Genomic DNA, 12,636 nt, shown 5'->3' with positions numbered 1-12,636 from the left:
TATCAGGAAAATCAGCTTTTCAACAAGGAGACAACAGACTCCACTATTCAAATTCTATTTTCCATTTATACAGATAGTCCCCAACTTGTCCCCCATAATTGAGCTCTAACTTTCTGTTGGTAAGTGAGACTGTGAATTTTGCCACATTTTACAACCTTTCTTGCCGCAGTTGTTATGGGAATCACTATAGTTGTTAAGTTAGTGACACATTTGTTAAGCGAATCTGCTTTGCCCATTGACTTTGCTTGTCAGAAGGTTGCAAAACGGGAGCACAGGACTCAAAGACACAGCCACTGTCATAAATATGAATCAATTGCCAAGCATCTGGGTTTTGATTATGTAACTATGGGAATGCTGCAATGATCGTAAGTGTGAAAAATAGTCTAAACCCAGTGCTGTTTTAACTTTGGACGGCCACTAAATGAACTGTTATAAATCGAGGACTACCTATACTTTATTTTCAAATATTTCTTTTTTTTTTAAATACTTTATTAATTTTCCATAAAAAAACATACAGACTCACAAACATTTAAACACATAATGGGGGTTACAATTACCCCTCTCTTCTTGAAGTCAATTTTTAATACAGAAAAAAGAATAAATTCTTAAACCATTAAGTCAACATAATAATCTAGATGAAAAGAAGAATTTTGTTTACACATTCTAATAAACATAAAATTAAGTTAATAAAAAAAAGCCAACAAAAAATTCTAATATCATTTTAATATACTATTCATGCATTTCTCGTAACCTTAATTTTCAAATATTTCTATCCCAACTCTGTATTGATAACACAGAAAGCCAAATAGTTTAAATTTATAAGGAAGTGCAGCTTTCCAAGTGCTCTCTCACTCACTTTCTGTCTTTTGCTAGATGTATTTAATTTCCAAACTTAAGACATCCCCAAATGCACAATCATTTTGAGTGGAGAATTGCATCACAAAATTGGCACAAAAAGTAAGTGGATCTTGTCTAGCGATTGGATAAGACGTTTGTTGCTCCTTATAAGTTATCCAATAACCATAGCCTTTCTTATGACTCAACTCATGCTATGAGCCTCAACATCAAAAGGAAATAAGGCAAATCCTAGAGAAAAAAGGAGGAGGGTGATGGTGATATCCATCTTTGTTTTTTCATTTAAGAAACCCTTAGCTCTGAAATATTATCTATCGTGGGCGTCATATACTGAGTGTTTTTGCAATTCTCTTCCCCATTCTTTTCTTTTCTTCTCTCCATAGGATATGTTACAAAATTCTCCCAACTCCATGACAGCCATACCTGGCAACCCCCAAGGAATTGTGGTACCTGCCTCAGCACTGCAGCAGGGGAATATCTCCATGGCAACAGTCAACTCACAAGTTGTGACAGGTGGGAGGTGTGGAGCATACATCTGTGACCATGTTAGTTGCGTCTTTGGCATGCTTGGTATTTTTTTAACTCCCTTCCATCACCAGATTTGAACTCTGCACAGTCTAGACAGAGCAGTGTGAAATCAGTTAATGCACACACATCTTCCTGTAGTCTCTTCTTCTCAATAAGGCTGTGCAGGGCTTAAACTTCATCTCCAAAAAGTTGATTTGGGAGCGAAAGTAGGCATGCAAAGAGCTCCTATGAGCATGGAATCACATTTTAGGGGTTGAGTCTATTGTACTGCAGAATCCCACGTGTCCATTCCTCAGAAGCCCCTCCAGAATTTCTCTCAATGCCTACACATTTTGCTTTTTAAATTTTTATTTAAATTTTAATTTTATCTATTTTTATTTTTACTAATTGCCCAGGTCATAGCAACTGCAGGCTTTTTTGTGTGTGACATTTAACAACTTCTCCCTTTCGAGAAAACCTCCTCCAATGGTAATCTTTAGAAAGATAGTCCCTGACTTATGACCACTACAGAGGCCAAAATTTTGACAGTTAAGCTAGGCTTTTTTTTAAAAGTGAATCGCACCCAATTTCATGACCATTTCACCATGGTTATTAAGCTAATCTCTGCAGCTCTCAAGTGAATCACATAGTCATTAAGTGAATCTGGCTTACCTCATTGATTTTGCTTGTATAAGAGCTATGATACCGTAGTGGTTAGGTTAGTGGCTAGTTCTGCCAATCACCAGGAGTTCAATCCTAATTGGACCAAGGTTGACTCAGCCTTCCATCCTTCCAACGTCGGTAAAATGAGGACCCAGATTGTTAGGGGTAGTATACCAACAGCTTAGAAAAATAGGGCTGCAAGGCACTGTGAAGTGATATATAAGTTTACATGCTGTTGCTACTGTTGAAAGCCAGTTGACAAGGTGATAAATGGAGATCACATGACCTCAAGATGATGCAACCATTATAAATACATGCCAATTGCCAAGCACCTGAATTTTGATCATGTAACACAAGCATTTAGATCATGAGATGCTAAATGGTTATAAGTGCAAGGACTGGTTGTAAGTCACTTTTTTCAGTGCCATTTTAACTTTGAATGATCACTAAATAAATGGTTTTAAGTCAAGGACTATCTGCCCATGGAATCAGCAAGTTTCTCAGAGTTATGTTCTCAAGGGATTTGAGTTCAATATTGCACTAAACATCATGACCCAAAAAATATAGTTGGTATCAGAAAGAGATTTCAGGAGTGCACCTATATTTTTTAACATGCCCTACCTTGGAATGGTGATAGACACCAACTCCAGTTTTCAGCAAAAGTTGAATTGTACCAGGAATTTGGAAAAGGTGTATGGAGTTCCAGAATCACCATTTGCTCACTTCTGTATGAAAGAGGGTGAGCAGTACAGTCTGTGCCATACTAAGTCTTCTGATCATTGGGGAATTAGTAAACAAATTAGGAAGCTGAACCAACTTGCAAGCCTACTTATTACTTAACATGTGAGGTTAGAGCAAAGTGCATGCTGGAAATGAGGTTGCACGCATGCATCTTTGTGCCTGTTCTGTTTTTAACCTTCCTGGAGCTACTGGTTTTTATATGAAATGAGCATAAACCGTATCTCAGTAAATGAATCTATCACATTTGTCTGTTGAATGCAAGCATTTGTTCAGCTTTGCATCCATCAACACATCACCATGTACAGTCATATTCTATTTCCATTCATGAGCAATTCCTAAGCTTGCGGCCAGCAATGAATAAATAAATTTGTTTTTCACTTTGAGAGCCTTCTTTTTCACAATTTTTAATTTAAGGAGAGAGAAAAAAAGCTGCTTCTTTATTCCTGTATTCCACAGGTTAGGCATGATGATGATGATGATAATGATTGAGTGATTGATTGATTGATTGATTGATATGCTGCTCACTCCAAATGGACTCTGAGTGACTATGATAAAGGTGCAGTGAGAGGTTCAGTAATAATCAAAAAAGATGAAATCAGAATTTCCCTGTCAATGGACAATTGAAAAAATAAGTGGTGGTAAATTGATTCTACATTTAACACAATGTTATATTTTCTTATTTTTTTTCCAGCTTAAAAATTACTGATTAACTGTTTGCCAACTTTTCAGAGAATGGTGCAGGTTGCAAGAAAGAGACTTGGGGGCCCTCAATGGGAGCCATAGATAGTTCAAGTTTAAAGTCCATATTATCATAAATTTAGGGTGAACATGACATCTTTCAGGCAAAGATGATAATGTAGATTCCCTTGATAACCAGTTTTTATTTTCAAAAACAATTTCAAACGCAAGGTTGATTAAAACTTTTGCTGGCTTGTGGGTTTTGGCTGCCACTGGACTTTTTAAAATTGTGACATCCTATCTCTTTGCCAGGTGGAGCCCTTTACCAGCCTGTAACTATGGTAACATCTCAGGGCCAGGTGCTAACCCAAGCAATTCCTCAAGGGGCTATTCAGATCCAGAATGCACAGGTAAGAATGAAACAGGTGCTCTAGGAGTCACCAGATTATTCTGAAGCTTTTGCAGGTTTTGAGTGTTTTCCAACCTTGAAGGAGAACTTTCCTGACAGTCAGAACAATTGACGAGTGGAACAGCTTGACTCCAGAAGTTGTGGGTTCTCCATCATTGAAGGTTTGTAAGAAGAGATTGGACTGTCTAGATTGGATTGGACATCTCTTTAGAATGGGAGAGGATCTTATATATGAGCAGGGGGTTGGACTAGAAGATCTCCAAGATCCTTTCTAGCTCTGTTATACTGTTATTTATCAGGAGAAATATGTGGCTGTGCCTGGCATTAGGTAAATTGGAATGGCTGGAGAGAGATTATCTGTCTATTCCAGGCAAGGTGATTCTACTGAAGATCTCTCGAAGGGAGATACATTTGAATTGCTGTTTTTAAGTACAAAATTTAAAAATTAGTAAACTATACATTAGGCAGCCTCTAGTTTAAAGAAACAGGAATAGCATGAGTGGGCTTGAATGTAAACCTGTTCTTTACTATTTTTATTGCGGTCACTGACCAGCATTTAATATACCATATTTTTCAGCGTATAAGACGCACCCTTTTCCTCTCTAAAAGAGGCTGAACATTTGAGTGCATCTTATACTCTGTAGCTTTCCTGAAGCTTTTTTTCCCAGCCCTAACTAGGTGCTAACAATCTTCCCAGCTTCCTCCTCTCTCCAAAAAAGGTTTTTTTCCTGCCCTAAGTCTTTGCAGGCTTGTTTTCATTCCTACTCCCCTCTGAAAAAGGCTTTTTCAGCCCTAACCAGGGGATAAACTAATATGCTGAAGCTAAACAGACTAAGGACACTAGCCAGATGAATACCTGGTAGGTAGCTTTTTTCCCTATTCTTCTCCCCCAAAACTAAGGTGCGTCTTATACTCTGATGGGTCTTATACTCTAAAAAATATGGTACTTTGTGAAAAGATCTCAGAGTTCAGGTGCTAACCAGTGCTGTTGTTCCCATTAGCATGGAGTACTTCTTAAGGAATGGGTATGGCTAAGGCTAGTAACCTACTACACTTGTTTTGTCTTAGTTAAAAAGTGGGGGGTTTTCTCTTCTGTTTTCTGTTTTTTGTTATGGCTCCCACTAGGCATGACAGCAGAAGGATCCCCAGATGCTGATTCTTGATTGCCATCTACCTGTTTGATTACGTGCCACCATGTCAGTGTTGACTCTTAAGGGCTATTAAAATAGATTTTCTCCAGAAGGATAATCATCTTGGCATTCAGATCTTTCAATGGTGTATCTATTGTTGCTACAGCTGAGTCCATCTACTTTTGAGTCAATCAAAAGAGCTCTGGCGGTGCAGTGGTCAGAATGCAGTACTGCAGGCTAATTCTGCCAACTGCCAGCAGTTCAATTCTCAACTCCTCATGTTACTCAGCCTTCCATGTTTCCGAGGTCAGTAAAATGAGGACCCAGCTTATTGGGGGCAATATGCTGATTCAGTGTAAACAGCTTAGAGGGAGCTGTAAAGCACTGTGAAGTGGTGTACTGTATAAGTCTAAGTGCTATTATTATTATCATTATCATTATTATTATTATTATTATTATTATTATTATTATTATTTAGATTTGTATGCCACTCCTCTCCGCAGACTCAGGGCGGCTCACAACAGTGATAAAAAACAATATATAATGACAAATCTAATAATTAGAATCTAAAATAACAATTGTACATTTAAAAAATCTAAAAGCAAGGAACCCCAATATAAAAAACATACATACAGTCATATCATGCACAAAAACTACATAGGCAGAGGGAGATGTCTCAGTTCCCCCACGCTTGACGACAGAGGTGGGTTTTAAGGAGTTTACGAAAGGCAAAGAGGGTGGAGGGAGTTCTAATCTCTGGAAGGAGCTGATTCCAGAGGGTCGGAGCCACCACAAAGAAGGCTCTTCCCCTGGGTCCCACCAGACGACATTGTTTAGTCGACGGGACCCGGAGAAGACCAACTCTGTGGGACCTAACCAGTTGTTGGGATTCGTGCGGCAGAAGGCTATTGCCATTGCTACTTTGGTACAGGTCATCCTCTTCTCTTCCCACCATTTGCTTACTATGTCCAGTTATGATGAGCCTGGTCATTTGTGTTTGAGTGAGAACTCTGGAGTGTTTTGTTCTATGATCCCTTTGTTTTCATGGCTAGCATACTATTCTCAGAACACCAAATATTCTCTAACCTTAATTTTTACAATCCAGTCATGGTAGTTCAATCTTCACCACCCTATTCTTGAAGGAATGGGGCAAAAAGGGAGAACATCTCAGGGTCCCCATTACCACCAGCTGCCCCATTATATTAACATCTTTATGGTGGATCGGGGCACAAACCAGAAGTCCAGCTGCCTTTCTAACACCAACTTTAAGACTTATAATCAAAGAAATATATAACCTGTTTCCAGCCGCATGACATTTAAATCATTCCAAAAAAAAAAGACTCAGAGAACAGAGGCATGAATAATTAAGATCTTGTGCTGGTAGAAAACAGCCTTCCTTGTTAGTTTTCCCCACCGGGTTTTTGTATGCAGAAACCTTTACCTGCTTCTTGAAATGTATCCCAGTTATTCTCCCTCTTCTTAACTGTCCTATTTTGTATTAATGAGAAGCAAATCTTAGCAGCAGTTGCTACACAAGCTTGAATCATTAAAACAACAACAACTGTGCATTGATGTGCCAATGCTTCCTACTGATTCAGCACTATTGGGACGTCCGTGGCACCTAGTCAGTCTCCAAACCCTTTTTAAGGTCTCCAGGCCTTTCCTTTTTCACCTTCTGGATTAAGGCTTGTTTCCTTTCTCTTTTTACAGAACACTTAATAAAAGACGAGAAAAACACAGCACATTTCTTAATTCTTAACGCTCTCTAAGTGGCAGCCTAGAGTGAGGGGAAAGCCCCAAATACTAGACCCGAGTCCTTCTGAAAGGTGTAAATCTGGCTCAGATCTTAGAGGGAAATTGATCAGATGTGTTGAATACAAGTAGGCTGGGAATATTGTGGGAAGGATGGAGCCCTGGACAAGCGCTCTTAATGTCATTTTTGTATTGCCTGCGTAATTTATTCAGCCCCGGCCTTGCTATACATCGCAGGCGGCACCTGGGGGAATCATTTATACCTGACACAGGGCTGCCATCCTGATGTTTAATTCATGCAGGAGAAATGTTTTTTATGAAGAACTGGGGGGAAAGAGTAGGTGGGAATATGTGTGTTCTTAAAACTGGATGCTGAAATTTCCAATTTCCTGCAAACCTCATTAAAACGTCTCCCTTCCCAATTCTTGGGGGGGGGGGGTGTTTCCAACTACATTTTAAAAAGCTATTTCTTGGCTAGCCTCTGCTTCTGGGTATTGTCTGTCCATTCAGTTTATTTATTTAGTCCAATACATAATACACATTGAAGAGAATAGATATTTAGTAATATAACTAAAGAAATAAATAGAAGAAAAGATATAAAAGTATAGGTGAACATATTTGAAAGGAAGAAAAGATAAATGAGATAAGGAGAGACAATTGGACAGGGGACGGAAGGCACACTGGTGCACTTATGCACGCCCCTTAGCCAGCCAATTGAGAATTATACATTTTCGAAGGGTTTAATAAGACTGAAGGATATTATAAGGCAATATAATTGAAGGTAACTTGGAACTCAAAGCCTGCTGAAAACTGGAGTTTGTTCATCATGGGAGAAGAGGGAGGGAGAGCTGTATTAGGTCAGCTATCTATCTATACACAATATAGTTGCATTGACCAAAGGGAGCAGTTGTTGCGAACACTTGCACACGCTTAAACATCTACAGACAACATCCATAAAAAATGAATGTGTGGAAGATGAGAGAGCGATTTGATCCTGAAGATGAGCTGCAGTCACAGATTTACAAAAGGGAAGCCTTGGTCTTCAGTCCTCCCCTGCTGAGTTTAATACACTAGCTCCTTGTTTATCGGAATAGGCTCTGATGCATAAGATCAAACTTTCTGTTCAAAATAGCAGAAGAACAGAGTTGGAAACGACCTTGGAGATCTTCCAGCCCAACCCCTTGCTCATGTAGAAAACCTTATACCATTTCAGACAAATTATTGTTCAATCTTGTCTTAAAAACCTCTAGTGATTTCTGGAGGCAAGTCGTTCCACTGATTAATTGTTCTAACTGTCAGGAAATTTCTCTTTAGCTCTAGGTTTCTTCTCTCTTTGATTAGTTTCCATTCATTGCTTCTGCCTTCAGCTGCTTTGGAGAATAGGTTGACTCCTTCTTTTTTGCGGCAGCTCCTTAGATATTGGAACATTGCTGTCATTAGACATAAAACACTGCATTCAGAATGATTCAGCATTGCAGATATTTACTACTGGAATTGAATCCTTAAGAAAGTTTTACCAGATACTTCAAAATGTTCAACAATTTTTTTTCACAGGCTTTTAGTCAGACAGGTGATCTGCTTACAGGCTAGCTCACCTAACCATTGCATTTCCCACTAAGATGCCACTAAGATGATGGTCCAAGCATGAAGTTGCCTATTTTGCTTTAGAATGACTGTCACTCAACTACCAATAATTTTAAAAGTGCTGCATCATTGATTATACTGATCATATCTCTTGGGGAGGAGAAGCAATTCCTTGGAATATAAATTTCCCTTCCTATAGATTTCCAGGCTCATCTCTCTCCCCATGGTACTCTTATTCATCTGGACCCTTATTTATCTAAGTAAGTATATTCCTTCAACAAGGAGTCAGACATTTGATTGGGAAGATGCCAAATTGTGCCTTCAGTTAATTTCATTGAAGGGACTTTACAGAATAACAGAGTTGGAAGGGACTTTGTAGGTCATCTAGTCCAACCCCTTGCTCAAGCAGGATATCCTATACCACTTCTTCTTGAAAAACTCCAGGAATGAAGCACCAGCAACTTCTGAAGGCAACTTCTGTTCCATTGGTTGATTGTTCTCATTGTCAGACAAAATTCTCCTTATTTCTAGGTTGAATCTCTCTTTGATCAGTCTCTATCCCTTGTCCCTTGTGGGGCCTTGTGTGGCCTTTGGATGCTTTGGAAAATAGTTTGACCCCCTCCTCGTTTCTGTGGCAGCCCCTCAAATATTGGAAGACTGCTATCATGTCCCCCCTGGTCCTTCTCTTCCCAAGATTAGCCATGCCCAGTTCCTGCAACTGTTCTTCATATGTTTTAACCTCCAGGCCCCTAATTTAAAAGAAGTCCAATAAATAAATAAATAAATTTGCAAACAAGAAAAGGTTATACCTATACCTGAGTTAGAATTCCTCTCATTTCAATAACTAACAACTAGTGAGAAAGATTGTGTTCTTTATATCAAATTAAGATATATGCAGAAGGACTCCACTTTCAAAAAACCAGATAGTGTCATTGACACACTGCGATGCTTGGCATAAAATAGGTTTGGTAACTTGATAGTGTTATGTGTAACCATTGGGAAAGTTTGAAACCTGATCAACTCACGTGCAAGTTAATACAGGGACTTAGAAGTTCTGAGTTAAACTTTTGAATGGAAGAAATTTCCATTTGGACCTTCTTGTCGAAAAAGTCGACACCAGACCTCACCTTAGTAGGTAACAAAATAGTGGAGATAAAGGTCTCTCGGCTTTTCTATCTTTCAAATAGAGAGGATTCATAATTTCATAAGCTTGGTTCAACTATTTACATACTTAGACATGAAGCTGAAGCATGGTTTATTTTAACCATGGTTTATTGGGTAGGTTCAAATAACTGGGATCACAGGACTTCTTAAATCAAAACCAAAGACACTGTCGGATGGGCTTAGTGCAAAGTGAGAACTAAAGTCTCCCCTTGATTCAAGAGTGCGAATCTTTATCCATCAAGGTCCTGTAGATGACAAAAACATGTTAATGAGATCTCACTGTTTTCCAGTCTTGCCTTACAAAAAAAACCCCAAGCAGATTGTTTCGACTCCCTCTTGAAGAAAAGGCTCCCCTCTCCCCTGCCCCCACTTTAATTTCCAAATGAACATCACTTTCTCTTAAGTTGTGCCGTTGTCTCTCACCACACCGTCTCAGGCCACCTGGAAGCCACCGTGAAGTGGGACTAACATTGACAAACGTGTTGCCATGGCAACCTCGGCTTCTTCTTCTTCTTCTCTTTTAACCTGCATTGTTGTTGAAGCTTTTCTTTCTCTTCTGCCTGCCCTGCAGGTTAACCTGGACCTGACCTCTCTTCTTGACAGTGAAGATAAAAAGTCAAAGAACAAACGAGGAGTCCTCCCAAAACATGCTACCAATATTATGCGCTCCTGGCTTTTTCAGCATCTTATGGTGAGCAAAATCAACATTTGTGTCTGAGAGATTAACCCTTTGTGGTTCTTTTTGCATTTTGGAGAACACAGATTGCTCTTTTTGTGCTTATGAGATGCTTTGCTTATCTCCATCTGCTCCAGAATGTACGCAATCTTCTTTATCCTGTTTGGAAAAGATTGTGCTGGAAAGTTGGAATTAGAAATAGGCGGAATAAAATCTAGCCCATGTTTTCAAGTACTCTTCCATTCCCTGTACTATTATTTGCAATCTTTTAAAAAAATACTCTAGAAAATCATCTATTATCCATTCCCATTTTCGTCAGGGCTTAATTTGCTGTTTTTCCTAACATATGTTTATTTTGCATAGCTGCCGCTTCTTTTTCCAGTTGCTTAACTTGATTACTCAATAAATTTATTTTCCAAAATCTCACACAATACTGAATTGCACAACAATCCAACTAGCTGGACCTGCCCAACCCACTAAGTGACCAAAACACAAAGAAAACTCTGAAGTGGAATGCAGAGCTTGCTCTGTGTACTGCATAGGTACCGCCACCAAATTGTTCACTGACCTCGTTAAGCCTTAGCTGACCTCCACTGACCAAATGCCCTGTTCTGGAAAGAGGTCATTCTAAAACCCTGACCTGCATATTATTGAATACAAAATGACAATACTGGTAGACCCCCGTTCATTGCTCTCTGTGAAGCAATGTCTATGCAGCCCACCCTGGATTGCTCCAATTAAAAAACATAGGTGGGTTTGTTTTACAGCCTTAGTTTTAAGCGTACATGTAGGGCTCTTGGCTTTGTTCATTAGAGACCATCAGGCACAACCAAGCAGCTTATTCTGCAGGATAGACTCGGCCCATATAATAGGGTAGAGGTCCCCAAACTTGGCAACTTTAAGACTTGTGGATTTCAACTCCCAGAATTCTCCAGTCAGCTATGCTAGCTGGAGAATTCTGGGAGTTGAAGTCCTCAAGTTTTAAGTTTGAAGCCCTCTGTAATAGGGCAAGAATTTAATCAGCCCAAAGTTAAGTGTACATATATTCTGACAATCAAAGTAGGAGTTTTCCACGATCCTTATTCAGGGACCCAAGTAATCTAAAACTTAAGGATCATTAATGTCTATGGAGATTCTCAATCATCCAAGTCGTGGTTGTTTCAAAGGTGTTTTTTCAAAAGGCAACTGGACTTCCTTTTTTTTTTTTGCTTGAATATGTTCTCGTCCAAGAAGCTTCTTCAGTTGTAAAGAATCACATTGGATGAACTGAAGAAGCTTCTTGCATGAGAAGGAAAACACCTTGAAGGAAAAACAAAGAAAATCCAGTTGCCTTTTGAAAAAGCACCATTGGGATAAAGATAATGAAGTTCAGCTTACTACATAATATAGTCAGGGCTCCAATTTCATCAGGAAAAGGCAAGTATTCCCTAATTTTACTTCTTTGCATTTGTTGTCTCTTCTACACCAGTGCATAGCCAAAGGTGTCTCGTTTTCAACTGCTCTCAGTCAATCAAATATCGTAAGCATTACGTAGCCAAAGTTGGCTATGTGACATTATCGCTGAAGGCAAAGGCCTGCTGACAGTCAGGGTGATGTTTTCTGAATCCATCTAAATCAAGGGTGGGCCACTATGGTAACTTTAGAATCTGTGGACTTCAACTCCCAGAATTCCTGAGCCAGCCATGCTGAATTCTGGGAGTTGAAGTCCACAGGGCATAAAGTTGCTATAATTGCCCATCCATGGTCAAGATTCTGGTTATAACTTGTAGGGAAGCAGCAGCTTTGATGCAGCTTTTGCCTGTTTTAAAAACTACAAAACTCACTGGGCCTGGCAACAGAGGAAACGTAAGGCAGATGCCCAACAAGATGTCTGAATATGACAGAAGTGATTTATTTCACAGATGCATACAAATGACACAATCATTAAGCACCGGAACTCAAAAGTTCTTGATTTATTGGTGTTCTCTGTAACCATTCATGTTGACAAGAAGCAACGTTAAATCAACATATTCAAGAAGATGCTGTAGGGAAATACTCGGTTAAGAATTCCTTCCTTGTCTTGGGATAGCCAGCCAAGAAATAAACCCTCAAACAATAAAGGTACAAAGCAGCCCCATTTAGAAAAGTCCAGTCTTGCCTTGTTCCATCATTGCAGCTGCTTTTAGCTGCAATGATAAGACGTCAGTGAGTACCAAATTCTCTCACCAATGAAAGTTTGAAAGTCACCAAAGGAAGATCATTTTTAAGAAATAGGAATTTTCATGGAAATTTGCTGATGGCTTTTTTTCAGCTTTATTACTGTTTTTCCTGATTTTCAACTTGGCTACCAGTGTTTTCAAATAGCATATTTTTCCTGAGCTGATCCTAATCAATTAGAAAACATAAAGAACCTCTCAATCTGTTCTAGCTACATAATAAAAAAAGATAGAGGTTATGTCTGAATCTAGGCTGCAATGCTCATCTCCATTTCTTAACCA

The 12,636-nt window shown here is 39.1% G+C and overlaps 1 protein-coding gene across 17 annotated transcripts in view; it reads left to right on the top strand.

Moving 5' to 3' along the window:
* The window catches only part of PKNOX2 (PBX/knotted 1 homeobox 2), a 399,587-nt gene that overhangs the window by 366,506 nt on the left and 20,445 nt on the right, over positions 1–12,636 (top strand). For 12 of the 17 annotated variants that reach the window (XM_070765952.1, XM_070765942.1, XM_070765937.1 and 9 more), the window contains 3 exons: positions 1,239–1,368; positions 3,757–3,854; positions 10,055–10,174. In XM_070765952.1, the coding sequence (XP_070622053.1) occupies positions 1,239–1,368; positions 3,757–3,854; positions 10,055–10,174 (348 nt within the window). The remainder of the gene's footprint in view (positions 1–1,238; positions 1,369–3,756; positions 3,855–10,054; positions 10,175–12,636) is intronic. The other 5 variants (XM_070765949.1, XM_070765946.1, XM_070765951.1 and 2 more) reach the window with 1 other exon arrangement.

Source organism: Erythrolamprus reginae, chromosome 12 (assembly GCF_031021105.1).
Source record: "Erythrolamprus reginae isolate rEryReg1 chromosome 12, rEryReg1.hap1, whole genome shotgun sequence".
Classification (NCBI taxonomy): Eukaryota; Metazoa; Chordata; class Lepidosauria; order Squamata; family Dipsadidae; genus Erythrolamprus; species Erythrolamprus reginae.
Note: the sequence above shows the minus strand (reverse complement) of the source record. Positions and strands in the feature narration are given on the sequence as shown.